Source organism: Physeter macrocephalus, chromosome 11, assembly GCF_002837175.3.
Source record: "Physeter macrocephalus isolate SW-GA chromosome 11, ASM283717v5, whole genome shotgun sequence".
Lineage (NCBI taxonomy): Eukaryota > Metazoa > Chordata > Mammalia > Artiodactyla > Physeteridae > Physeter > Physeter macrocephalus.
This window is the reverse complement of record NC_041224.1, coordinates 22,869,779-22,896,571: the sequence shown is the minus strand read 5'-3', so window position 1 is coordinate 22,896,571 and position 26,793 is coordinate 22,869,779. Positions and strand designations below refer to the sequence as shown.

Genomic DNA, 26,793 nt, shown 5'->3' with positions numbered 1-26,793 from the left:
CAAGTTGGAGTTTGTGGAAGGTTCATTTTGCAAATGAAAGAAGAAGAAGGAAAAATTGGAGAAGCCGTCCCAGTTTGAAGGACCTCACCTTGGTTCAAGTGAGGAAGATGGGACCTTAGAACAGGCAATATGTGACCGGCATCCCGGAGGAAAAACTCAGGAAATCAATCGTAGCTGACTTTGGGAGGTTATAAAACATGTGCAACAGATTTAATACGTATGAAAATCTAATTGTCCTCTGCAACAATATCACTATTAATAATATTTAGTTTATTTTTCTAGATGATCAAGTAAACTGAGTTATTCCCATGTAGCAACAGGATGGAATTATGTTCATCTACTTCTGTTGTTTCTCAACCTAGTCCTGCTAGGTTTCCTAAAGCAGGCTTCTTTTGTGTTGCGGGGTAAACGTCCTTAACTGTGTGTATTTGCACAAAGGTGCTGAAAGAAAGAATGAGGCCAGTGGCAACCTGAAGGGATAAACAGCCGCTGCACATGGAAATGGTTCTCACACCCCGTAACTCTAGCAGCCCAGGCCCTCCAAGGGCTTTTCACTCCCCGTGCAGCCCAGGAGGGGCAGCGTCGTGCCGTTTTACTTTACCGGGGAATGTGGATTATCCAACCAGCATGTTTTAGTCCATAATTAATCATTTAACTCACCAAATTTCTTGAGTGTTGATTATGTTCTGTTATTGCGTTTGGTTCTGGAAAACAAAGAAAGAATGCCCTTAGGATCCAACAGTGGAGCTGATACAAAGGAAAGGCATGCTTTTACAGTCTTGAGAGGGGGATGCAGGGACTATCGAACACAGAGAAACCACACCCGAATTGATTGTGGGTGGGCACCAAAAAAGCTTGAAAGAACACCTCTGTGAAGTTGCAAAATATTTTGAATATATAACTTTGAGAAACAGAGGACTCTATCTTTGGGAACTAAAATTAATTGGAATTATTTCTGGTTAGTTATCCACAGGCAAGATCTCCAGGTTTGTTGGAGGCTAAATGAGCATTTCCTCCTTCTTAGCTCTAGAATTTTTGCGCTGGGAGATGTGGCAACCATTTGGTATCTATTAGGTTTCTTTATAAGTTTTTTTTTAATGTGGGGCATGAATATTTTGCCACTTGTTTCTATGTTATCTGCTTAATATGAGCAATCACGTGGGGGAAAAAATGTTTGAGAATGTCTTGTACGTTCGGAAACTCAACTACTGAAGGTCATAGGCCAAATTATTGTGTATCAAAATGCCGTAGCAACTTCAGATGGACAACTAGGCTTGTATGATCATTTCCTATAATGATTGAGCGGGGAATTATTTGGATGACAGGCTGATTACCTTGGGAATGGAATAATTTCCTAAATTGTGGGTCAGAAGTTGACCTTCTCCATTTATTTATTTATTTATTCATTCATTCATTCATTCATTCATTCATTTATCAAACAATTGGGATCTTGCTGTGTACTCTCCATTCTACAGATCGTGTAAATGAGTGTAAAGTGACTGTAATTCTACTCAGTGTATGAATTTTAATACAAATTCTCATTGTTGCCTTATTAAGAGCTGCTCAGTTGTTCAAAATGTAATGTAGCCTATAGTTTTTATTATCTGTTTTACAAAATGAGCTTTGAATATCTTGGAATCTTGATTCTTTTCCCGTATGTATTCTGACCTTGAAAGATCACTGTGTTTGGAAAGGGTGAGGCCATGATCTCACCCACTGGAATTATTTGTAATCATTTTAGTGTTAAGGAACCACAAGCCCGTCTTCAAACTGTGTGTACAGCTTAGACCATATTAATTGAAATTGTCCCGCTTGTCAGAAATGCCCACACATGGAGTGCAGTCAGACGTATCATTTAGAAAAATATCCAAGGCAATGACTTTACATACAGAGAGAGATGCTGCAGAAAATTCTTCCAAGGGGCCCTTTTCAACTCATCCATTTTCAGAATGCTCTCTCTACTCTAGCAGAACAGTACGCACCCGTTCCTGGGCTTTTGTTCAAAATAACGTTTGGGCCTGAGGGAGCTGATTTGTGGCACAAAAGGTCCTTCGATGAGCAGAGGCCCAGGACATTTCCTTAGCTCCATAACTGAAGTGAATTCTCTCCCAAGCTGAGTAAAAGAAGAAGAAGAAAAAGCAACTTCTTCCCCCAAAGCAGTGCCAGGTGCAGTATAAATAAAGCAGCAAGTTGCTGTAAATCTTTCTTAAGATAATGGAACAATAGCTGAGGTTAGGGTTATTATCACAGAGCTCAGATATGGACAGGACTTAGTGCTGCTTTTAAAAGAATTAAATTGCAGGCTGCAGAGCTAAGTACAGTATGCTGTTAAAACTTTACAGATACCTGAGTGTTGCCCACAAGCAGACTTACTGGCTGAGACTTTTGATGGATGGGATAATGGAGCTTTTAATAGCTGTATTGCTAAATCCTTTCCATCCTGGGTGGGTAGTGACTGAAAGTAGTTTAGTCCTTCAGATAGAAAATTGATCCTCCACGATATGAATATCCTTTTCTCCCCCAAGCTTTCTTCCTAGCTGTCTGTCCTTAAGCAAATAAAAAAAATCTGTCCCTTTCTCCATTTTCCTGCCTTGGACTTTTAACAACTGCCCTTTCCCATTTAGGTTCTTGCCTGCTTTAGCAAGAGGGCCAGTCACACTGCACAGCCATCCTGCATCCCTAGACTGCCTTCCCTGGACCTGGGGAATTTGAGGAGATGATGCTTCTCTTTTTGTCTTCCTTTTTTTAAGACTTCAGAGGTATCTGCTGTCATTTCCTCCTAATGGGCCTCCACGCCTGGACTCAAGAAATACCTTCTTAGTTGATAGCCTTGCTGTGTGTAGTGTTACTCCAGTTCAAATTGGGTGGCAATCACCTCTCTTGAAAATCCACCTGGAGGAAACCGTTCTTGCAGCAAAGGGGTGCCCTTTAGTTATGGCAAGGGTGTCTCTGTGCTGCTGCAGAATAGACCCTTTTCTTGGAGTCCCATGACCTACCCTCCCGGCCAAAGCGTCCATGACCCGCGGGCTGTTCTACCCACAGAACCCTCGGGTGGTGAAGTGCCTGCCACCCATCAGTGAGGGACACTGGAGGGCTGCTCCTTTATTCTCAACCTACTTGCTGATTAAGATGGGAAAATGGATCCAAACCCTGGTTGGGAAAGATGAGAAGAAGGCAAATAGTGTGTTAAGACCAAAACACATATTTATAAAATCTTGATGAGGGAAATTGGTATGTGTGGCAATTTTTCAACCATTACTCACATCATTAGTAGCAATTAAGCTTTTCAACATTCAGAACCCACAGAGTTCAATCGATAGCTGTGTAAGTACAGTGTGTGATGGGTAGAGGGGAGGGCAGGGAGGACAGGATCTAGAGGCAAAAGTTAACTTTATTTGGATTAGCGGCTGGCAGTAAGTCCTCTATAGAAAATCATTACCAATATTAGCAATGGCCACTTTTAAACAGAGTAAACAACTTACACTCTTAACATGATTAAGTGACTATTTGTTATCAGAATGTGGAATTCATACTAGGATTGCAGTGCATTTGAATTGCTAAAATATGGACTTTAAATCTCAAGGGATATCATTGTTCTTTGTTTTATCATTATCATCATCTTCATCATGGATTTTCATCCAAAGCACAGAAACTTCTTGTATTTTATTTTTGTTTTCTCTACATGCCCTGGACATATGTGAAAATTTGAATTTTTTATTATTTATAATTTAAGTAGAAAACCCACCCTAAATTCTCATTCATAAGACTATTACATATATGTGTATGTGTGAATATATACAAGTGCACACACACATATGCATACATGCTCTTTTTCTTATCTATGTGAAGAAAAATTAGATTATTTAAACAGTATTAAATATTAATAAAACTAATGAATTTTATTTCATAAGAGACACACACACACTTTTATACGAAGCTCTAAAAGTCTTATAATATCACCTAGTTCAAATTAGTACTGAAAATTTGTACAGTATAAATTTATTTTTGTTCTTTCTTTAGTCTATTAACAGTTTGGGTTTTGTATTTTTATTTTGTGTGTTGTCTATTTTTATTTTGGAAAAATAAGGATGATTTTTACTTAATGGAGAGAAATGAGTAAGGACTTAATTTAGTGAAACACCGTACAGAAGATATTTGCAATATTTTGTTCTACGTTAGTGGTACCAAAACTGTGCAGCTTTCGAAGCTTTATGTAATTTTTTATATAATATAAATCGTATCTCTTCATAATCACAATAAAGACCAGTACTTTGAAGCTCATTTACAAAAGCAACCTGCATCATTTTCACTTGTGGTTTTAAACATAAGCCATGAAGACAGTCACGTATCGTGGTTCTCCAGTGTACTGTGTAAGAGATAATCATGTATGTACTCCTGTCTTACAACCTCTGTCATTATTATGGCCTTGGCAACCTGGGCTATTTTTTTACTTAAAAGGTCGCTGCTTGTCACCAATTTCATCACAAACAAGGCCAGGGTTATTTATAATTTGCACTCTTAAAGCTGAGCTATCGCCTTGCTGTCTGGTGAATCTCTGGAATCATTACAATTACGTGTTCCCTGCGTGTTTCCCTGTATAGATGTCGCTTTGTTGTTGCAGTTGCTGATGCTGTTTTATCTGAAAACATGCCCTTCTCTCTGGGGTTAAACCTGATCTCTTTCTTCATTTCTATCTTTATTTTTGTGATTTTGGACTCTAGATAAATTATTCTATTTTTGCCGTAGGGATGAAAACCACAAAACCACAGCATCTTAAAGTTGGGGCTGTCGGTGGTAAGACTGTCCCCACAATTTACGTTTTTATGAGATCTTCATTGAAATCATGAATCAGGTTATTTTTGATTCAGGCCAAGTAGAAAACTTGCCAGGACGACCTTCTCTCATTGTTGCTCTGGACCCGTCATGCACACAATCTTCCTTGAAATCTACGGCCCAGTCAACTTTCATCCTAAAAATAAGGGTGATTCTTTCTTTCTTTTCTTTATTTTATTTTATTTTTTTTTGCTGCGTGGGGTCTTCGTTGCTGCACACGGGCTTTCTGGCTTTCTCTAGTTGCAGCGAGCGCGGGCTACTCTTCGTTGAGGTGCGCAGGCTCGGTAGTTGTGGCGCACGGGCTTAGTTGCTCTGCGGCACGTGGGATCTTCCCCGACCAGGGATCGAACCCGTGTATCCTGCATTGGCAGGCGGATTCTTTTTTGTGGTACGCGGGCCTCCCTCTGCTGTGGCCTCTCCCGTTGCGGAGCACAGGCTCCGGACGCGCAGGCTCAGCGGCCGTGGCTCACGGGCCCAGCCGCTCCGCGGCACGTGGGATCCTCCCAGACCGGGGCGCGAACCCGGTTCCCCTGCATCGGCAGGCGGACGCGCAACCACTGCGCCACCAGGGAAGCCCGGCAGGCGGATTCTTAACCACTGTGCCACCAGGGAAGTCCCGGTGATACTTTCTAATAACCTACTCTTTTGCATGCTCTGAAAAGAGAGAGTAAAATATTAATAGTAAGGCTGAGGTTTGTATTTCATCAGAGTGGGCAAACAGAATGAAATATGTCAGTTTGCTGATTCCAAACTCATTCCCTCATTCTAAGTCTTCAGATCCCATGATAATTTCATAACTGGGGTTCATCCAGATCCAACCAGATGTGCCACTGATAAACAGTATCAGAAAACGCACAGTAGCGGAAGCAAAAGCCCTTCAACTTTTTTTTTTTTTTTTCCCTCCGTCAGAATCAAATTTTCAGGCCTCTAGGAGAAACAGCTTTCTACAAGACCTTGCATTTTCTTTTCACAGCTCCACAAGCAGCGTGTCACAGAACGGCGTGAGCTTGAAAAGCTGGTTACTAAATCCTGCAGCAGAAGGCCAGGCCTTTCAAGACTGTTTGACACATGTGTGTACCTTAGACTGGGTGTACAGGAAAGGAAAATGGGGTTCTTTCTGAAGGCGTATTTCCTTGCTTCACTTTCCCCGTCCAGTGGCCCTTCCCCGGGCTCCCCACCGATAATAGGTCAGCTCAGCGCTCTTCGGGGCCAGCCTCACCAAGGGTCATGGAAGAAACTCTCTGTCTCCGTAATGCTGTTGATGAGCAATTGCTTCATGCTTTGTTTGTATAAGCGGAGCTCACTCGGCAATGTGTTTTCTTTGCTGAAGGCGCCACTGATGTTATTTGAACGGTGTTGTGGCGTGGGTCTCCGAACACACATTTGTTCCAAGGCGTGTGGTTATAAACATCCACTAGTAGAGACTGGGGTATCGTAAAGCCTAATCTCTTCACCCGTTATTTTTGTATCGGGATATTTTTAATATGCTCGCTGATGATACACATATGCTTTGAAATTTTGTCCTGCATGTTGCCTCATCATTGCTCACCAGCAAATGGGATACGCTAGCTAGGCAGAAAGGGGACAGTAGAGATCGCTTTCCTTCTCTTCGCGCAAAAGCCAAGCAGAGGAGCCACTCTTTAAGGAACAAACCCACGTGTTACCTTACCGTGCTCCAAGTGAATGCTGAGACTCATATGATTTCAGAAAATGCTTATTGAGCCCAAGTCTCTCCTTGGCTTTCAACTCTAAAAGAAAATCAATACCTTGTTTATAACAGACAGTCTTCATTCAGAATGAGCCTGTTGCACAATGTTGCATAACACAAAGGGGGCAGAGGTCGGCGAGCGCTAAAAAGGATTACTAGAGAGTGAGTGACTGCCGTTCACGCTCTGATCAACCATTCATTGTCAGCTGTTTTGTAAAGTTAGAGGCATTGTTGTCTGTTTTGAGTGGAGCCTACTTTCAAAAGGCCAGATCTCGAAGGTGAGCTAAACGCTGATGGTGAGAAGCTAAAGCATCCACAGGGGCCCAGCATCATCTATCACCCAATATCTGGTCTCGGTCAGTGGTAGCAATGAGCAGATGACGTGCTGACCAAAGTATTCAGCCAGAGGATGGAAAATTTCTCTGTGGCGTATGATTAACCTAGGTAAAAATGCCATATCCTCATAACGAAGGCAAAATGTAGTATTTCATAACCAATTCCAGTAGCTGTTAGCTTGCAGATTCATTCTTTTGATAAGTGTTTCTGTTCACATGAGGCTGCCATCCGTCGATTGGAGGACCTGGTACGTGGTGAACACTGCCTAGCTTCAACTAATCTTGGTTCAAAATTTAGCTGTCATCCTTTAATAAAAGGGGAATCAGCTACATTGTATCCTACTGCTAGAGTAAAATACATAACTACCGAAAAGATTCACCAGCATGGCCAACTTTGAAGTGTGCACCCTTGGACTGTCCCAGTGTTGTGAATTATTGTAGCAAATTTTTATATTTTTTGGCATTGACTTCTAGATTTCTGAGCAGCCTTACTCCCCTGTACTTGCTGTATGTACAAGGGATGTAAACTAGTGTCTAATGTCAGTATTTACCAAACCTCACTTAGGCAGACTAGAAAGGTGGACGTCTCAATTTTAAACCATTCTAAAGCCGTAATTAAAATTTAGGATGATGGGGTATTGGGGACTCACGAGATGCAATGAGATGCCTCTTGAGAAAATTGCACTTGATTTTTAAGAAATTCACGGAAGTTGCAGATTGTTTCTAAGTCAGTCTATGAGAATGGAAATAGCCACCGGTGCTGTGATATTCGTAATTCCTTTCTCGTGACTCGTGTTGCGTTTTCCCCCCCGCAGCCCAACTCCAGACCGTCGGCGCAGAGCGGCCGGCACTCGGTGTCGGTGGAGGTGCAGATGCAGCGACGACGGCAGGAGGAGCGCGAGAGCTTCCAGCAGGCCCAGCGCCAGTACAGCTCCCTGCCCCGGTACGGGCACCCCACCCGCGCCCCCCCGAGTGTCGCCATCCTCCCCGCCCTTGTCCCTTGGGAAATCCCTCCTCCCCAGTGCACCTCTTCTTCTCCAATAACGAAGAACCGCACATAGATGGCGGGAATCAATGCTTACTTAGAGGCCACCTTACCACGTGGCGGGGAGACCAGGAGGGAGGTGTTTCAGGAGATGCCCACACCTTCACCGGACAGCTCCCCCACTGGACCCGAAGTGGCTTGATCCACGAGGACTGGGCTTAGGGGTCAGACCTGGGTTCTGCTACAGGAAGTCCCCTGCGTATGAACGAGTTCCGTTCCGAGAGCACGTTTGTAAGTCCAGTTTGTTCATAAGTCCAACACGGTTAGCCTAGGTACCCAACTAACACAATCAGCTACATAGTACTGCACTGTAATAGGTTTAGAATACTTTTCACACACATAATACCTAAAAAAAAAAAAAGACGAAAAGTAAACATCTTTACTCTTACAGTACAGTACCTTGAAAAGTTCAGTAGCACACCAGCTGGCATCCAGGCGCTGGCATCGGGTGCACAGGCAAGAAGAGTTACAGACGGGAGGAGAGAGAGGAGGGGGGAGATGGTAGAGCAGAAGGATCGCCATCAACAGGAGACGGAGGGCCAGCTGCGATTTGTGTCAGGCCTGTCGTTGATGGCACAGGTTCTGGTTCCTTGCTGGAACCAGATGCAGGTTCACGTCTTTGAAAGCTCGCAGCTTGAAGGTTCGTATGTAGGGGACTTACTGTGTTGGTTCTGCGACCTCCCGTGGGGCTGGAGACGGATTCCTCAACTGAGAAATGGAAAGAGAACTTTTACTTTGCTCAGCTCGGGGGTAACTAGGATAAATGATATCTTGTAAATCTAGGGTTCTCCAAAAGGATAGGTGCTAAATGCTGCAGGCACCGTATTTAGGGGGGATCAGTGGTCCCAAAGCTGCCTCTCTTGCCATCCTGCCATCCTTGCTTCGGCTCAGTGTGGAACCTCGGAGAGTCCCGGGATGTCCACCTGCCTAGCTGATGGCTGAGCCAGAAGGGTTTCCCTGCCGGGCTCCCCACGTGGAGGCCCCTCTGCCCCAGGGCTTCTCTGCCAAAGGCCTGGAGAGCCCTCAGGTAACGGCACCCTAAGATATTGAAGTAATAGCCATTTTCCATCTAAGTATTGTAAATAATGCAAGTGTTTAAAAACATTCAGCTTTCCAGACTTCCCCAAAGAAGTCACTCCTATCATCACAGTTCTTACAGGCGTTTGTACGGAACACGATTTCAAAGCCAGGTGACAAAAACATTTTGGGTGGAAAACGGTCTACTTACCGTGTTTGTATCAAGTAGACCATTTTGAATTGGGGGGAAAACAGTGCTGGGGTGGGGCAAATATGACCACCTGATATAAAAGTGATCCTGATTCTAATAAAGGTGAGTCCTTTTAATGTTAAGTCATCACCATAACAGCCCTGGGGGACTTCACTGCACTGACCCGCGTCAGCCACGCCCACGTGGGTGTGAGTGCAGCTCTGTACCAGGAGGGGCACTGCCTAGTGTGGGAACTTGATCACTCAGCTGTCCTCTCTCAATCTGTACAGCTGTGTCTCCTTTGAGTACAGAAGTATCCTTTCTTTTACACAGGAGCATAACTGTTATTTAGCCCACTCTAGGCAAGAGTCATCGACGTTTAGGTCTAGACAAGACCTTGGAGAGCACGTCTTCCAAGGAAACAACTCAGAGAAATTAAGGTACTCCCCTCAAGGTCACACACTAGTATGTAATTCCACCAGAATTCAACCCCCACCCTGCCCAGCCCCGACCCTAAACCACTATTTTTGTTTTTGTTTTGTTTTTTGCGGTACGCGGGCCTGTCACTGTTGTGGCCTCTCCCGTTGCGGAGCACAGGCTCCGGACGCGCAGGCTCAGCGGCCGTGGCTCACGGGCCCAGCCGCTCCGCGGCACGTGGGATCTTCCCCGACCAACCGGGGCACGAACCCGCGTCCCCTGCACCGGCAGGCGGACTCCCAACCACTGCGCCACCGGGGAAGCCCTAAACCACTATTTTGTAATGCTCATTGCTCCCGAGGGCTTTGGCGCTCACATTTGGAATGTGAGCAGATATGGATATAAAGGCCTCTGTGCTCTGCTGCCCTTAGCACTTGGGGGAAGGCCGCCGCCTGAATCACCCCAGAGCATCAAATGGGCAACACTTCAAGGCTTACACAAAAAGCTTCTCCTGTTGGGCTTCCCTGGTGGCGCAGTGGTTGAGAGTCCGCCTGCCGACGCGGGGGACACGGGTTCGCGCCCCGGTCCGGGAGGATCCCACATGCCGCGGAGCGGCTGGGCCCGTGAGCCATGGCCGCTGAGCCTGCGCGTCCGGAGCCTGTGCTCCGCAGCGGGAGAGGCCGCAGCAGTGAGAGGCCCGCGAGCTTCTCCTGTGTGAGTTCCCTTCTTGCAGCCTGTCAGCTTGCCTTCCATCAGAAAGGCGAGCGTGAGGATGGGGACGGCCTGACACGCGTGGTGCGGCCCTGCTGTCCCAGCCACGCAGTGGCCATTGTGCATCATGGCGCACGCGGATGGTGTTGTCCGCGCAGGGGCTGTGATCTTATCTTATTGGCAAACTGTTTGGCTTCTTATAGTTGAGTTGTGTTTGAGAGTATCTGTAAGACATGGAGGAGAGCTCTCATAAAGTGTGTGTAAGACGAAAGTGAGATGGGAAATGGCCAGGACTAGGGAAGGGGAGGAGGAGGGATAGAGGTAGGAGGGCCTGGTGGGAGGAGAGACTCTGGGGCCCCGTCCTTGGGAAGAGGACCAGAGAGAGGCAGGTGCACCGGATTCCTCCTGCTCACCTTCCAAAGTCGCTCAGTTCTCCAGACGGATCCTTTCATCCTGGCGCCCCCTCTCCATCTCCACTCCTGACCCTCTCCAGCTCTCCCCTCCTCTGTGCCTCTCTCCCTCCTCTCCCCCCGAAGCACAGGTAGAAGCACCTGTAATTCCATGGACCAGAGGCTTGCTGCCGCTGGGACTATTGCTGTCAGTTAGTGTTTCCCTAAAGAACCAGAACTTTCCCTCTGATCATTTATAACTCCCTTACTATTAGCCATTTTATTCTGTGCGGATAGGAGAAAAGTAGAAATCTTAAAATTAAAGACCTGTGTGAGTTTAGGTGAGTGGGGCTGGTCGGCCTGTACAGCCCATTCACTTCTTTTAGAGAGTACAGTTGGAGGGGTTAATTTGCATATAACTTATTCTCAGCCCTCCGTATCCATGGTTCCATCCACGACTCCTCTGTATCCATGGATTCAACCAACCACAGAGCCTGTCGTCCTGAGGTATTAACTGTTGGAAAATATCCCTATATAAGTGGATCCGTGCAGTTGAAACCCATGCAGTTCAAGGGTCCGACTGTAATTCCTCAACGCGCATCTCTGAGTGAGGGAATTAGGAATGCAGGGCCTTGCACACAGCTTGGTTCCTTGCAGGGAACCTCACTCAGCCAGAGGCTGGAGATCGGAGGGGGGCTGTGACCCGCACGAGCTGGAGGCGAGTCCCCGTTTCTGACATGTGATATTCTTCAAAGACACTTGACCTCAGCTCTTCGGATGTGGACAATTAGCGGACTTTGGTCTAAGCAAGTTGCTGTGGCATTTGATACCAAAACGATTTCACGCACACACAGAGAATTCAGTTGCAAAGTGGAGCGTAAAAGAAAACAAATGGTCGAGACTCTGTATCAGGCCCGCTAGGTGAGGTGCTTTGAATTAGAGGGATGTATACGCACCATAGGGGTTTGTAAATTCTCACTGTGATTAAGGAAACCTATAGGCAGAATTCAGGTTGCGTTGTGAAATGTCAGTAAGAAACGCTAGCCAGGTGGTAACGCGAGATCGGGGGAAAGGGGACACGAGTGGCCACACACTTAATTCTCAATCAGAGGAGGATTTCTTTTTTATTTTTTTATTCCTAAATTAGTTTTCTTTTTTCTGTTTTACTTTCTTTTTTAAAACCCTTTTAAAAATGCCTAGCTTAGTTCCTTAGTATCCAAAAGGCAGCTCTAAATCTGAGTAGTAGAAAAGTATGTTGGGCCATAGTCACTGAGAGAAAAACATATTCAAGATTCTTTGTTGAATGCTTTTCTTTACCTTTCCTCTGCATCTTTCCTCCTGCCATTGGTGGCTTCTTGCTCATCCACCTTGCTTCCCGGCTGTGTCTCCACACCCTGACTCAGTCTCCCCGACAGGCCCGTTTATTACGTGTCTCGACTGCCTCTCACCTTGTCAGCTGTGGTCTGTCTTTCTTCATCCCTGTGTGTCCTCCTCAGCGCAGTGACTGACGGCTTTCCTCAGGCGCTGGGGCTTTGCTGGGTGTCCTGTACATGACAGTGGTCTTCAGGCATCATCACTAAGAGGCAGTTATTGCCACACCAGGGTCCGTGCTTTGGGTCGACTCACGAGTCTCCAGTGAGCGCATTCCAGGACCCAACAAGCCTGCGTGTTGACTGTAAAGACATTCATTGGAAGGAGTGATGCTTTGTTGCTCCTGTGGTTATTCGTGGCCTTTGAGCAATGCTGGGACAGTGGAAAGCTTGCTTCTCATTCTAACTCTGGGACGTGTTTGTGAGTCGCTTCCCTGAGTGAGGGTTCTCCAGTTAGTCTTTGGTGCCTTTCTCTGCTCCCTGATCTCTACCAACCCTCCAGACACAGGACAGAAAGCTGAACTTTTCGTTTATTTTTTTCCCTTGGTCAGAAAGATGCCCTCCCAAACCCAGAGCCTAATTATTGGAGGCAGAGTCACTTGAAAGTCACCCAGTAGTGAACCATGTACCAAATGCCACACTTTTGTGAGCATTTTACCTCTGTGATTTCATTTATTTCTCCCCAGAACCCTATGAGATTAGAGATTATGCCTGCTTCACAGATGATGCACCTTGGGCCCAGGGAGGATAACCCTCCCAGGCTCACACAGCCACACACGCAGACTCAGGGCTGGATCTGTGTCCGCGGGACGCCCAGCCTCTCTCACACCGTGCTCCGCGCCTGCGTGCCTCATCTTCCAGTGGAGGAAACTCTCTGTCTGCTGCTTACTCGTGTTTCTCTACAACCTGCTCATTTCTTGTCCTCTTCTTTAATCAAGAGCTTGTTGCTACACTAGCTTCCTTTCTGAGGAAGCATGAGTGTGTGTATGTGTATGTGTTTGTACATGTGTCCATGCGTCCATGCGTACATATCTGTGGGTGTGTACTTTCCTCAAGTGTCTTACTTCGAACCTCAGGGAGGTTTTCTTCCTTCTCTCTAAACTGCTTGATTTGAAGAAAATTTTAGCTTCAAGAGCTTCTTTCTCCCACATCGTCATAATTTCCATCCTGAACAAACCGTTAGTGAATTTTCAGTGTGTTTGAATACAAAAAGACTCTGTTTTCCTGGACTGGTTCAAAATGCAACTTCCGGTACGTGGTTACGTGGAGCAAAGCCTCCGGCATCATGGAGTTGGAGACGGGATGGACAGGGCTGGTGGATCCCCGTGGACCAAGGATGAAGAAGCCTATTTCCGGTTATCCTTAAACTGATAACTAACCTGTGAAGGAATCCCACGTTGTTGCTATAACATCAGTAACAAGTAATTAAAGTTTCATGATTAATGTCAAATCCCTTGGTTTCATGCTGGCACTTTCCATCATTCATTGCTCTGAGCAGATTAATTTATGACTCTTTAAGTGAAGGTAATCAGTGCTTTAGGCAAATAAACTATTCCATCAAATATAAGCATTCTTGCCTGGGCTGATTGTACACATGGCCCAATTCCCATTAAAAGGATGGATATACTGTAGGCTGTTCAATTAATCAGAGTCATATCCAGGATGGATTCTGGACAGTAGTTCATCTTTCTTATTGAAAATACCCTTGACTACATTTTAGGTCATATGGAAAATGGGCAGATTTTATCCCAAACCATGTTGACGGCACTTCTGAATGTTCAGGAATGCCAACGGCTTCATTCCTGTGGGAGACCCAGTGCTGCATAGACCTTATTTTTCCTCTACCAGTCTTTCTGAACACTCTGTCATGTTGTGTGTGTTGATGTGAAAGGCTGAACAATACGTACTGGCACCGAATGATTTTCTTATTGATAAATGGAGCAATATATTTTGTTTTATGGCTCAATTCTTGCTCCTTCTCTTCCATTTTTAAGGCGAAAAAAAGAGGGCATGTCTTCCTTCCTGGCACAAAATTGTTTTACTTTATCACAGCCAATCTTATTGTAAATTCATAAAAGCATCTAGAGACTTGATAGTAAATTAAAGAGGTTTCAAAACAATAATGTTTCCTGAAAATGATGTGTAACTTTATTGCAGAAGGGATGAGAAGCTGAAATTTCTATAGGACTCTGATTTATGTCCCCATCCTGGGATGACAGAAAATGAGTTGAGTAAGTTACCCTGGGCTTGGGTAAGGATACCGTGGGCAGGAAAATAGCGCTTCCTCCACCCACGTCCAGGTTCTGCAATCTTGATGAGCATGCATTCTGAAGGGTGTCAGTTGCTGACATATACAACTCAAAAGCCGGGGCTTTAAGGGACTGCCTGGTGCATTTTTAATCATAAAGCAGTCTAGACTTAAATCTTTCATAACTGAACTCAAATCGGAATCCATCACACGTACTTCATATTAGCAGGCGTCTCTGGCATGATGGTGGTAGCTGTGTAAAATATTTGTTTGGCTTGTTTAGAATGGAATTGTAATGTTCTAAAGCAAGAAATTACTGCTGGTGTGGAAGCTGCCAAATCGCTAATACCCCTAACGGCACCCTGCCAATGAGTTTAAACTGCAGGAGATATTGTCACCCTGAGCAGAACAGGTGTAGCATCACCCAGACACAGGAGGAGGACCCCGCTTCTGAGTAGCTGCGGAATCTGTTAGCTGCCTCTCCTGTGTAGCCATTGTTTGTGCAGACTTGTCTCAGACTTGAACTTGCCAGGGACAGTCATGTTTTCATCCTCCCGCCCCTGTCACAGTGTCTGGCACGTGACTGGAACCAAATACAGTAAGTCCCCTACATTCGAACGAGTTCCGTTCCGAGAGCATGTTCGTAAGTCCAGCAAAGTTAGCCTAGGTCCCCAACTCACGCAGTCAGCTATATAGTACTGTACTGTAATCGTTTTATAATACTTTCCACACAAAGACTACATAAAGAAAACAAACCAACCCCCCAAATAAAGAAAACATGTTTAATCTTACAGTACAGTACTTGAAAAGTACAGTAGTACCAGCTACATCACCGCTGCTTTTACGCTGGCTTCCGGACATCCTGGGCCTGAAATGAAGACACTGTACTACTGTACTCTACACAGTGCTGTACAGTAAAGTACACAAGAGCACAACCATTTGTAGAGGATGCACGCACGTGACAGTGTACGCCGGACACGTGAAGTAACTGTCCGTGATTGGACGCGCGAACGCACGTTCGCATGTTTGGAAGTTCACAACTTGAAGGTTCGTATGTAGGGGACTCACTGTAATGTTTGCTGGGATAGAGAGATGCTATTTTGGCTCGGCCCTGCCCCCTCACTCCTCCCTTCCATCTCTCTCCCTCCCCTTTTCCATACCCTCACACTCACCTTCGGGCTTTGCTTTCTAGGCAGAGCAGGAAAAACGGCAGCTCCGTCTCCCAGGATTCCTGGGAGCAGAACTACGCCGCTGGGGAAGGCTTCCAGAGCGCCAAGGAGAACCCCAGGTATTCCAGCTACCAGGGCTCCCGGAACGGCTACCTGGGCGGCCACGGCCTCAACGCCAGGGTCATGCTGGAGACCCAGGAGCTCCTCCGCCAGGAGCAGAGGCGGAAAGAGCAGCAGATGAAGAAGCCGCCCCCTCCCCCCGAGGGGCTCAACAACTATGACTCATATAAACAAGTCCAGGACCCCAGTCACATCCCCCCCAAGGGGCCCTTCCGGCAGGACGTTCCCCCCTCCCCTTCTCAGGTCGCCAGGCTGAACAGACTCCAGACTCCTGAGAAAGGCAGGCCCTTCTATTCCTGAGCAGGACGAGAGCAGACTCTTCGTGTCATGCAATAAAGGACATTTTCCTATGAAGACTTGTATTTGGGGAGTTTTTTTGAAACCTCGGTGGTAGTATGGAATACTTCTGTTGCTGGTATTAGTGCCTTTAAGCAGTGTGGGCAATTCGATGGAAGGCCTTAATGTCTTTGCCACTGTGTCCCAAGTGTCTATTTCATGGAAGGGTTTCCCACCATCTGACAATCACCTGTTCGAGGCATCGTACGCTCTGCATCTCTCAGGTACTGGGAATCTGGCCCAGCCCGGGAGACGTCGTGGCCTCGTGTTACCGCCCCGTACAGCTTGTGGCAACGGATTACCCTGAAGTCAAGGGTGACGTTGATCCCTCTTTTTTCCCTTTCAGTTTCTTAGGTGAGGTGACATCTCCATCTCTGGTGGATGAAAGTGGGTGACCTACACCAGAAATTGGGACTCCGTGGTACTTCCCGGCACAGTCATTTTTAATCCTTTGTAACCAGTATGGTTTCCCTTTTCTTTCTCAGCCCCTTGCAACAAGAAAGTTCCTTCATCTAAAAGAAGCTAAGCCATATTCCAACACTGTCTGTTTGTCGGGGGTGGGGGAGGTCCTTTTGTAACTGCCTTATAACTCAGTGTTACCAATAAAGTGATTCTGCTGTCTGCGTGTATAAATACCCTGGCTCAGTCCTGATCCTCACGTGTGTGTTGAGTCGCCATGGCTCTGCGTGGGGCACAGGGGAGACAGGCATCAGCCCTGGTGGGCCAGGGGGCCGCCCGCCCGCCGGCCCAGTGTGTGTCATGACACGGTGGGCGGTAGCTAAGGAAAGAAGGAATTCTCCCAGGACGAGCGTCTGGCCCGGTACATCCCAGCCATTCTTTTTAAATTAGTTTTTGTTTGATAAGTTGGCAGGAAGGGCATAGCATGGAACAAAGACCAGTCAGACACTCATTTTGGGATTCCAGAACCTCACCTGCTTTCTCCGGTTTTTAAAGTCGGTTGCAATGGATGGTTGTCGATTCATCCACCTGCTGTCTCTCTGCCTGGTGATGTCATCCAGGTTTCTAGATAATTCTGCCATGAAATAGAAAAGGTAAATAAGAAGAAAGGTGTTCCACATCCCACAGAACATTCTGGTGTCCCCAAACAGGGATAACAAAAGATTGCCCTGGTGTCAATATGTTAATGTACGTGCGGGTCATGAGGACCTGGGTTACTCCCGTGTTCCCATCTTCTCATTTGTTGGTCTGAACATCCTGTTGTAAACCGTGGCTGGATTGCTAAAGTGCCTGCAAATCCCGATGTGAAAAAAGCTTGAGATGAAAGCTCAGCATACTGTGTGCTAACAAAAAAAAAAAAAAAAAAGACATGTACCGATATGCCTATTTTTTATTTTTACTGGCACATTGTATTTTTGTGTCCACTTCTTTTTAGAAAATATGTGAGGGGTTCATCCCCATACCTACGTCTCTTTTTGCATTTCTGTGTAATGGTTCTGTTTGTTCACGGAACATAGCGATGTTGAAATGATGTGACCAGTGTAAGCGTGGCGACCTCCGACGACAGTTGCTCTTCCTCACAGCCTCCCCTGTGCTGTGAGAAACAGCTTTCCCTGTACATATGAGACTTCTAATAAAAGGCGTATTTCTTCCTGTTCTCTGTGTGTCTGTAGTATTCCTGTGAAAACTCTCCTAGCTGGGTTTTTTTAAAGTCTACTAGCAGATGTAATGTTTTTTTCCATATCTAGAGAAAGTTGAAAGTTTCCTCATCTCTGTCTGTGCAGACACGGAAGTGGGTGATTGATTGTTTATTTGAACACCTGAGGAGAGAGGGGACAGGAAAGAGAGAAGGACCTAATTAATGAGTCCACTGGAAGGCCCAGGCTGCCCAGAGTAGCCGGGAAATTCGGAATGGAAGGAACCGATACACTAGAATAAACAAAAGAATAATTATACAGAGAGCGATGTAATATTTCCGTTGTTGCCCTTTGCACTATGGACCATTTCAACAAGGTGAATGTTCTGCTTGAGTCCTAACCATGTGTACCTCGATCCCAGAGAGAAGTCCAAATTCTAGCTGACTTCCAAGCTAGCCTGGTTCTTACTTCCCAGATTACACAATGAGGCTTTGCCCCTTCTTCCAGAGGGACACTCATTAATATTTGTATGGTGCTTTGAAGGCACGAGGGGCACTAGATCCCTGGGTGGGTCTTGTGCACCATTATGGCCGTGGTCCCAACCCAAAGGGCAGGCTTTGCAGAGACCTGTCCAAAATGCCCTCCCATGGAGGGCCGAGCATCAGCTTGTTGTCATAGCAACCCTTATCCTGCCACTAAATCCAAACTCTGTCACCTCAAGATTAGTAACGAGAGGTGTATAGCAAGCCAAGGAGATAACACGTCTTTGGTTCTTATATGCCTACAAGGTGTGGGAAGGGAGAAGAGCGAAGATGGACAGATTTGTTAATTTTCTCACTGACCAGGAGGCCCGCTGCAAATGCCAAAACTCCCAGGTTATTTATCTCAACTGACAGCGAGAAGAGAGACAGTACTGAATGTTGTGGGAGCCTAAATCACAGAAGATTTGTTGATTAAAACTGACAGTTTGAGCCACACAGAGAAGAGGTGGAGAAATCGATGTGGGTCAGCACAGAAGTGAGAATACGCCCGATGAAGCAATCTTGTCTAAATGAACTGGCCTCTGCTCCAGCACATCTCACAAGGACTTGCGGGAACCAGAGGGAGAGTGTGTCCACAGGGAGAAGTCTCAAGTCAGGAAAGGGTGCAGGTGGCAACCCCAAGGCCCTCACACAGCTAAGGATGGAGGTGCAGTCGCTCAACTGTCCCTCAGAAAACGTGGTTCCCCTGTTATTGCCTCTCTTAGGCCATTAGGACTACAGATAGTCTTATAAATATGTTTATGTAACTATACATTATAAAACAACATTATATAATGTGGCAATAGTCTCTGTAACTCAAGCACCACACCCACCTCCTTTCCCCGGAGTCAGTTAGACCAAAGGCAGCTCAGAAGTGAGCGGATCCCAGGTATCTCACTAAAAGGAAGGAGAGATGGACCCGGGCTCCTCAGGTTTTCTGCCAAGGAAGTCAGATCTATCAACTCCAAGACGGTAAACCAAATGAATTTTGTTTCATCGAGTGGGGGCCATTGGTTTTGTTGCAAACCCTTTTTGAAAAAGGGCAGAAAATAAGCAAAGATTGCTGACCACCACTTAGGCGGCAGTGGGCTTTGTCATGATCTGCCACCATGAGTCTGAACACGAGGCCAGAGGGAAGAAGACACCAGGGGTCCGGAGGCTTCTCTGTCCACATCACTTACCCCAAAAGGGCACTCATCTCCTGGGCTGCTCCCCTTCTCCGATTGTTTTCATTAGGGAGTAGAGGTTGTTCGTGTATACACATGACAGGCACGTGCAGCAGATGTGAAATGCGTACGTAATTCTATATTTAGCTGGTTATTTTCATGTGTCCCTTATTTCATTCTTAAAACCCAAGTCTTACCTCCATTTGATATCAACCTGAGCCTAAGCAGATAGTGATTTGTTTCTGGATTTGTTTGCTGGTCCTGGCAGAGGAAGTGACTGAGGTTCCATCACGCTTGTCCCATCGTGGATGTCCTTGTACGACATGGTGTGCCGTACATTTAAATGTCTATTTAACAGTCAGTTCTTTTCTTATTCTTTTTTTTTTTTTAACAAAGATTACTCTGACAATGACATGTCAGGCAAGGAGATAATCTTTTCTTACTTCAGAGACAGGATATCATCTTAATAAGGCAGCTAATAAGAACGTTCACAGGTCAGAAAGTGAGAATGATGGAGAGACTTTAATGGAAAAACCATCTTCATCTCTGAGTAGTGATTAGATCACAAAGCTGGTTGAATTAAATTGACTTTTTTTTTTAATGCAAGGAGGATGAAGGTTGTAATTCTGAGCATAGGCTTTTTTTTTTTTTTTGAACAGGAAACTGATATTTTACTTCAGATTTCATAGAGAAAAGGTGGGATTGCCTTCTGCACGGAAGGAGCTTATTTTCCCGTTAGAAGGGTTGTTCCCTGCAAAATTCATCATCTTCCCAGTCAGCATACATCTTCCTCTGCCTCCTTTTCCTTTTCCCTAAGCTTTCATGTTCAGCAAAGGAAAAATCGATGGGTGCCCTTTGTCCATAAATTTAGTTTTCTTAGATTAAACCCTATAGTGGAGAATTTGATTTTTATAAAAGATTCCATTATGAGTCAGATAAGATCAAACGTCTTTGCTAAAGAGAGTAATCGCCTTTCCTCGTGAGTTTTTTGTTTTTTTTTTTTCCTTTCTGAGTTTAAATTTCAACGATCAGTTTTTATCTCCTCATTTTTAATTTTTTACAGCGAGTTATCTGTGCGCTGGTCTGTCACTCCCTAGATGTGTCTATTTCATTCCGGACACGGGAGAAAAGTGCAAGAAACAAGGACTAAGGCTTCCCACTGTGAAGCTGAACAATTACTCATCTTTCATCCTTAACATTTATTTCCTCACAGGATCAATTAAATGTGCGGATAAAGCGCTTTTTTGAGTTGCTCAACTAACTGCTGAGTCACCTTGCACTGTCGTTGGCTTAGAAAAACCGTTTGGAGTTTGTTCCCATCTCTGCAAAGTCTCGCGATGATCTGAGTCTCCTCCTGGGGTGTCATCAGCTCTTGGATCCGCGGCTGGAAGGTGGTGTCAGGGCAGGAGCCCTTCTCCCTTCTCTGAAGGCAAGTTGCTGCTCGCTACGAGGCTCCTTCTGAAACTGAAGTTTGGCTTCCATGAGGGATTTTACGATGCAAATATTTTAAGTACAACTTTGAAGATTTTGCCATTAACAACAGTCTCACGTGGCTCAGGGCCCAGCCGACTGCAAACTACAAGGGGGAAGTGCCATAAATTGCTGGCAAGGGACAGGAAGGAAACAGCCCAAATTTCTAAACCAATCGTGACCTTGGTGAATGATTTGGTTTCAGGGTTCAGCTCATATCTGACTTGCTTTTATTCGGCTCTCGTTGTCAGTGGCAACAAACTTACCACGGTTGTTTATGGCGGGATGAAATGGGAGCAAACAGCCTGACAACCCAGACAGAGGCAGAACGAGGACCTGCCCTGAAAGCCGGGTATCTTGGAATCGTGCAAAGCTTTGAACTTGGCTTGTGGGGCCTCCAGGTGAATTTGTCCTGCACATGCCCTTGACTTGCAACTCCATTTCCAAGGCTTCTTCAATGGTATCTGCATGGCTTGCCTCCCACCTGAGCCTGAGGAGCTCGCCCTCTGGTCCAAGCAGCCAAAGCGTTAACACAGAATCTGAACCAGCCATCAGAGGGCACAGCGGCCCCTGGCTCCCACGCTACCGGGTTGACTTATGCGTGTAGTGCTTTACAATTTGTACGGCATTCTCTTCTTTCGCATCCCCAGACCCTGTGGAGCACGTTAGGGAAATGAGAGTCCAATTTTACGCATGAGGAAATGGGGATTCCGAGAGTTTGTGACTTGCCGGTTGGTGAACAGCCCAGTCACAACGTGGAACCCATTGTCCTGAACCTGTGGGGTTATAAGGGTTTCATCAAAAGGATGGCTTTTTGTTTTCAACAATTTAAAATTCCTTACTTGATGGCAATTCGTTGATTGGGAAAAGAAACACAATATAATGCATAAAGAGTTAGGAAATTAACAATGCCCTGAAAATAAATTTTATTAATCATAATACTATTTGCGTGCACTTACAAATACATATGTACGTATATTATATACATTATGTGAGATGAATATAAGGGTTCTATAATGGTTTACTTTAGTCCAAAAATGCCTTTTGAAATAGACAACCAGCCAGGCCTCCATGTGGATCTGCAGACCCCACTGGGTCCCTCGTTGGTAACTACTGTTCCATGCTTGGGATCCTTTGCTTCACTATTTAAACCTCTTAGACCAGAAAGTATGTATTTCTAAGCCAGGTTTTAATGTTGAGAAAAGAAAGAGTCCTATGAGATTAAAGGCAGACAAATTAAAAAAAATAAAATAAGGGTCTGCACCATGGGGAAAGCAGGATGCATTAGAACACAGAGTGGCCACAACAGAAAGCCAGTCCTAGCAGGCGAGTTTCTAAAGCAGATGCAAAAGAGACTCCCAAATGCTAATACAAAATAGAAAAGATCGCTGGGAGATTGTGCAAAAACACAATAACAATTTGCATTAAATCATCAGCTGTTTTCAGCACAGATGGGAAAAGCCTGTTACAAAATGTTGTAAGACATTTGCGGCGGGTTTCAAGCTGGACAGGCATGAAAAACATTCTTAAGCTTTTCACGTTGGACTAAAAATGTAAATCATTTTTAGTCAGGAGTTCTTCTTTACCTATCCTTTTTCTTTGTATTTGATTTTATTTTTGGTAAAGAGATGACATACTAATGGCCAAGGGGGAACGATCCATTTACAGAGTCGGATAGATAAAATTTATCTTCAAAGAGGCAGAATATTAATTATGCATAGAAAGAAACTTTTACTCTGAGACATTCCCAATGAAACCAGTGGCTTATTTCACTCCAGATCCTAATCAAACACAGTCACAGCATCTGGAGAGAAACACAGGAGGTTACTGGGTGTGTTTCAGGGCAGGGGGCAGGGTTGGGCGGCTCAGAAGGATGGGACACCTCTTCCAGGAGGCTCTCTGGGGTTTGCCCGCTGCTTCACCGTACAGCTGTGTCCATCCTCTGCTCCTTTAAATGGGCTGTGGGGTTGTGAAGCAGGAGCCAGCAGCTGATGCTCCAGGGCCCACTCCTCTGGTCCGTGCCCCTGGAGAAGAGACGCAGACAGCCACAGACTTCGCGTCTGGAAGAACTGTCTGGCCCAAGGAAACGAGTTTCCAATAACGAATCCAGCCGAACGAGGCACTTCCCTTGGCTCCAGCTCTCCTTCCCGTAAGCCAGGAAATGTTCTCTCTATTCATTAGGGGATGGCTCTTCAGGGACTTCTAATCTCTGATTGGCTACTTCATACACTGTGGTAGTATCTTCCGCTGCCCATCTGAAGTCCTTTTAGGGTTCCCTCTGGATTAATTGAAAGCCATGGATATCCTGTTTGTGTGATCTATTCAAGGTAATTGTAAGGCCATGAAGAGACCAATATTGATTTTTAAAGGAGATGCCACTTTACAAGGCATGAAATGGACAATGTGTAATGTGGAGTCAGTTTAGGGAAAATCATTCATTCACTCACTCACTCGTTTGTAGTTCCCACTGTGTGCCGAGTTCTGGGTTAGATGCTGGGAACACTCCAGCGAGTAACACAGTCTTATTCTACTGGGGGCTTACTGATAACAGTCAGAGGGTGAAACTAGCATGAGGAGAACGAAAGAGGGTTAGGGAATAGAGAATGAAAGGAGACAGGGATCTTCTGTTTCGGGAGATCACAGCTGAGCAGAGGCCTGAAGGGGCGAGGGAGCCCTGGGGCTGTCTGAAGGAAGAGCCTGCCTGGGAGAAGCATCCATAAGTGCAAACGTGAGGCCACCGTGTGCCTGGTGTGTCGCAGAGCAGTCGGGAGGCCGGGCTTACGATTTGTCCGGTGAATGGGCTGGGGAAGAGGAGGGTAGTGATCGGAGCTGGATGAGGAGGAAGTGAGGGCTGGAGTCAGGCGAGGACAAGAAGTGATACCGGGCCCGCGGGGCCAAAGGATGGCTGGAGTTGGGGATTAGAGCTGGTGAGTGGGTGATCTGAGGAGCGATTGTGGAGGGGTATGGAGGGTGTGTCCATGGGAGAAGGTGGCCGATGTGAGACAGTCAGGCACCGAGAGACCAGTATGGCAGAAGGGATCGTCTTCGTGGGTGTTGAAATCAATTACAGCAACGAAGGTGGCTGCATGACAGTAGTTCAGGTGCTATAACATCGTCACAAGATGGAGGTCTGGCAGAAACCTGCCACCAAGAGTGGAATAGCACATATTGTAGCCAATTCACAGCTGCAAAGAACTGGGGGCGGGGGGTTGGGGAGAAGGGAGGAGGAATGCCCTGGAGCACCAGCAGGAGGGAGAGGGACACCTCGCCCATGGCCAAGCCCGAAATATGCACGGTGTAAGGGGAAAACAGCCACCCCTGGGAAGGCCGTGGGGTCGACAGGAGGAAGAAGTGATGGGCATGGAGAAAGCCCTCCAGGGATGTCAGACGACGTTAGGAGCACAACCCAGACATCCTGGGCGTCTTCTGATGAAGTGAAAGGGGGTGCAGAGCAAGATAAAGTTCTGTGGTCTCTGAGTGGGAGGTAGAAATTCAGTTCTAACCATTGCCTACCTCTCAGATGCCAGAAAGCGGGAGGCTTGCAAAGTGTTACGGTCCCCTTTGCCTAGGAGCGGGCTGCTATGACTTTCTGCATCTCAGCAGCTGAAATGCCCAAACCCACTTGATGACAATAGGCGTATCCATCCATCCATCCATCCATCCATCCATCCAAGGGCTGATATATACCAGACAGTGTGCCGTCACTGTGCATTCAGCGATCAACTAAAGAGACGTGGATATTCTCATTAAAATTACAGTCCAAAGGCAGAAGCAAACACTAATTCCATAAACACACTAAGAGATGTAGTACGTTAAGCTATGACAAGGGCTCTCAAAACCACGTTGCTATGAGAGAAAAACAGGAGGGGGGGACATAATTACGATGGGGACAGTGAAAGGTCTATTGAGTTGAGACCTGAAGGATCCTGAAAACCTAACAATTTGGCAAGATATCAAGAACCGGGAAACTTCATAACCTATGGTGCTGAGGTTTCGTTTTCTAAAATGGAACTAATGAAACAACCCAAAAGGTGGGCAGATTTATACCCAAAGCATTTAAAAAAAATTGTTTATTACAAAAATTGGACCTAAACATGCAAAAATAAGAGAATGGTTAAGTAAATTACGGCGTATGATGTACTCGTATGTTATCAGTTATTAAAGTGAATATAGAATGTATATATAGGAGGTTAATTTTTTCTCAGTAAATCACTCCATGCGGATCATGAAAGCTCTAACACATGAAGATCTCTGATACACTTTACTACGTCACTTAGTATTAAGAGTAATAATCAAACTTGGAAATACAGTTGATGTGGAATGATAAAAGTGTGCCACATTTTAATCCGTTCCTTTTCTTTTTATAAGGCTCTTATTGTACCATAATCTGTAACAAGAAGCCCCAGAGAAAGAAGAGGGCTTCAACCAGGTGACTTTCGACAAAACTTTGAGTTTTGTTATTTATGGACTGAGAATAGTAGGGAGTCGTATGGCCTCTGTACCTCAAACAGCTGCCCTCACGGGTCCTTAGGTTATTGCCAGTGATCCCCAAGTTACTGCCAGTTTAAAGCCCTTGAATGTTTCAAGTGGCTCCTGCCTCAATTTCTTAACAAGTAACCATCCCATGTTCTCTGGGTAAGTGTCATGGATCAAGATTATTTTGTCCCCTCTTCAAATCTGCTTGCTGCATGGGAATTTGTTGGTATTGACCAGTGACTTAAGCTAAAGAAATTAATAGAGAAACTATCTTCCATTGAGCGTGTGTGAGAGTTTTATTTTTTTTTCCCGAAAAAAAAAAAAAAAAAAAAAAAGCTGCGTGCAATAAAGAGGAGCCCGAGAAGTTTTCTAAACCCTCAGGTTGGTCCAGCAAGAAAAGCCTTACAGCCTGTTTTCTTAATCACTTATTCAGTACCTGGAACAAGCTTACATCTCTTACAGTGATGAACTCTTGGCCTGATTTTTTCTGACTGGCCTTTATCGAAAGATTTTAAAGTTTAATCAAGGAAAGAATTGTTTAAAAGCTTAGCTTTTACAAATACCGGAAGTTAAGAGCTCTCACTTAGCTACGGATTGAACTTCAGGATGGACAGTCAGATTCTGGAGCGGGGAGAGCATCGGACATTCTCTACAGGGTGGGGACTGCCCTAGGATCTCTCTCCTCCCATTCACGGCTCAAATCACAACTTTTCCAGAATGCGTCCACCAGATGACTACTTTTCACTAGAGCTCGTATTGAGGGTGAGCCAGAGACACAGAGAAATCACATAACATACTGGGAAGTTTAGGTACAAGTTTTCCAGCCCATCCTTGGGAGCATGATGAGGGTGGAATGAGTAGCAGGTGCCTGGCACTTAGGCAGGCTTTTGAATCCTGAAATGACAAGACGCTAAGGCGTCTAGAGCCATCTGATTACTATTTAATAACGTTGGCCATTAGGAGACTGTCAAAGATTCATGATCTGCTCAGGAGTGCCAACTTTCCTTTTGAAACTTGGAGAGACTGGCGAAAATGTTGGCTTTGGCAGATGGGCTCTTGGCGTGCGTGGGAGTATCGATCACCCTTGCAGGGTAGGAAATGCTACTCTCTCTCTGATTAAAAGTTTCTTACAAAGGAGAACACAAGGTGGTCGGCATCGTTAATAGCCTACATTTAAGAGATCTCTACATTAAGGGGTGTCTGTTGCCAGAGTGTCCATCCGACTTTAATGGATCTGACGGCGTTCCTTTTCCCTTTCAGATGCTGTGTCCTTCTTTAGTCCGACTCCGTCATCGTGCCTCTTCCCTTTGCCCATTTTCTCTATAAACCTTTCTTTGCTAAGATCTATGGTTTTTCATGTGAAAATGGGACCATCAGTTGGAAAAAAACTCACGAATGCTAAGACTTTTAGGGACACGCACGTTAAATCCCATTTTGGTGAATCTGAAGGTGAGATACTGCAACACCTTGCAAAGTGATCCATCCACGCTGCAGGACTCGAGTCCATTCAAATCCAGATGAGACTTTGGCCCATTGTTTTAAAAACAGCTGGATCCCTTCAAGACCCTAGAGGTGCACCCTGAATCCTTGGTCTTGGGTGAGCCCTGAGGCCCGATTCTGATGTTTAAATCTCCACATTGGTCTTTTCACCCAGTTAACCTCAAGGATTTGTTTAAT

General features: G+C 45.6%; 1 protein-coding gene across 31 annotated transcripts in view; it reads left to right on the top strand.

Moving 5' to 3' along the window:
• The window catches only part of PARD3 (par-3 family cell polarity regulator), a 678,698-nt gene extending 652,241 nt beyond the window's left edge, over window positions 1–26,457 (top strand). For 24 of the 31 annotated variants that reach the window (XM_024129762.3, XM_024129757.3, XM_028495577.2 and 21 more), the window contains 2 exons: window positions 7,692–7,819; window positions 15,456–17,493. In XM_024129762.3, the coding sequence (XP_023985530.1) occupies window positions 7,692–7,819; window positions 15,456–15,852 (525 nt within the window). In that variant the 3' untranslated portion in view covers window positions 15,853–17,493. Of the gene's footprint in view, window positions 1–5,806; window positions 5,904–7,691; window positions 7,820–15,057; window positions 15,427–15,455; window positions 17,494–26,376 lie in introns of those variants that run through there. The other 7 variants (XM_055087799.1, XM_028495574.2, XM_055087801.1 and 4 more) reach the window with 7 other exon arrangements.
• Window positions 26,458–26,793: the final 336 nt, after the last annotated feature.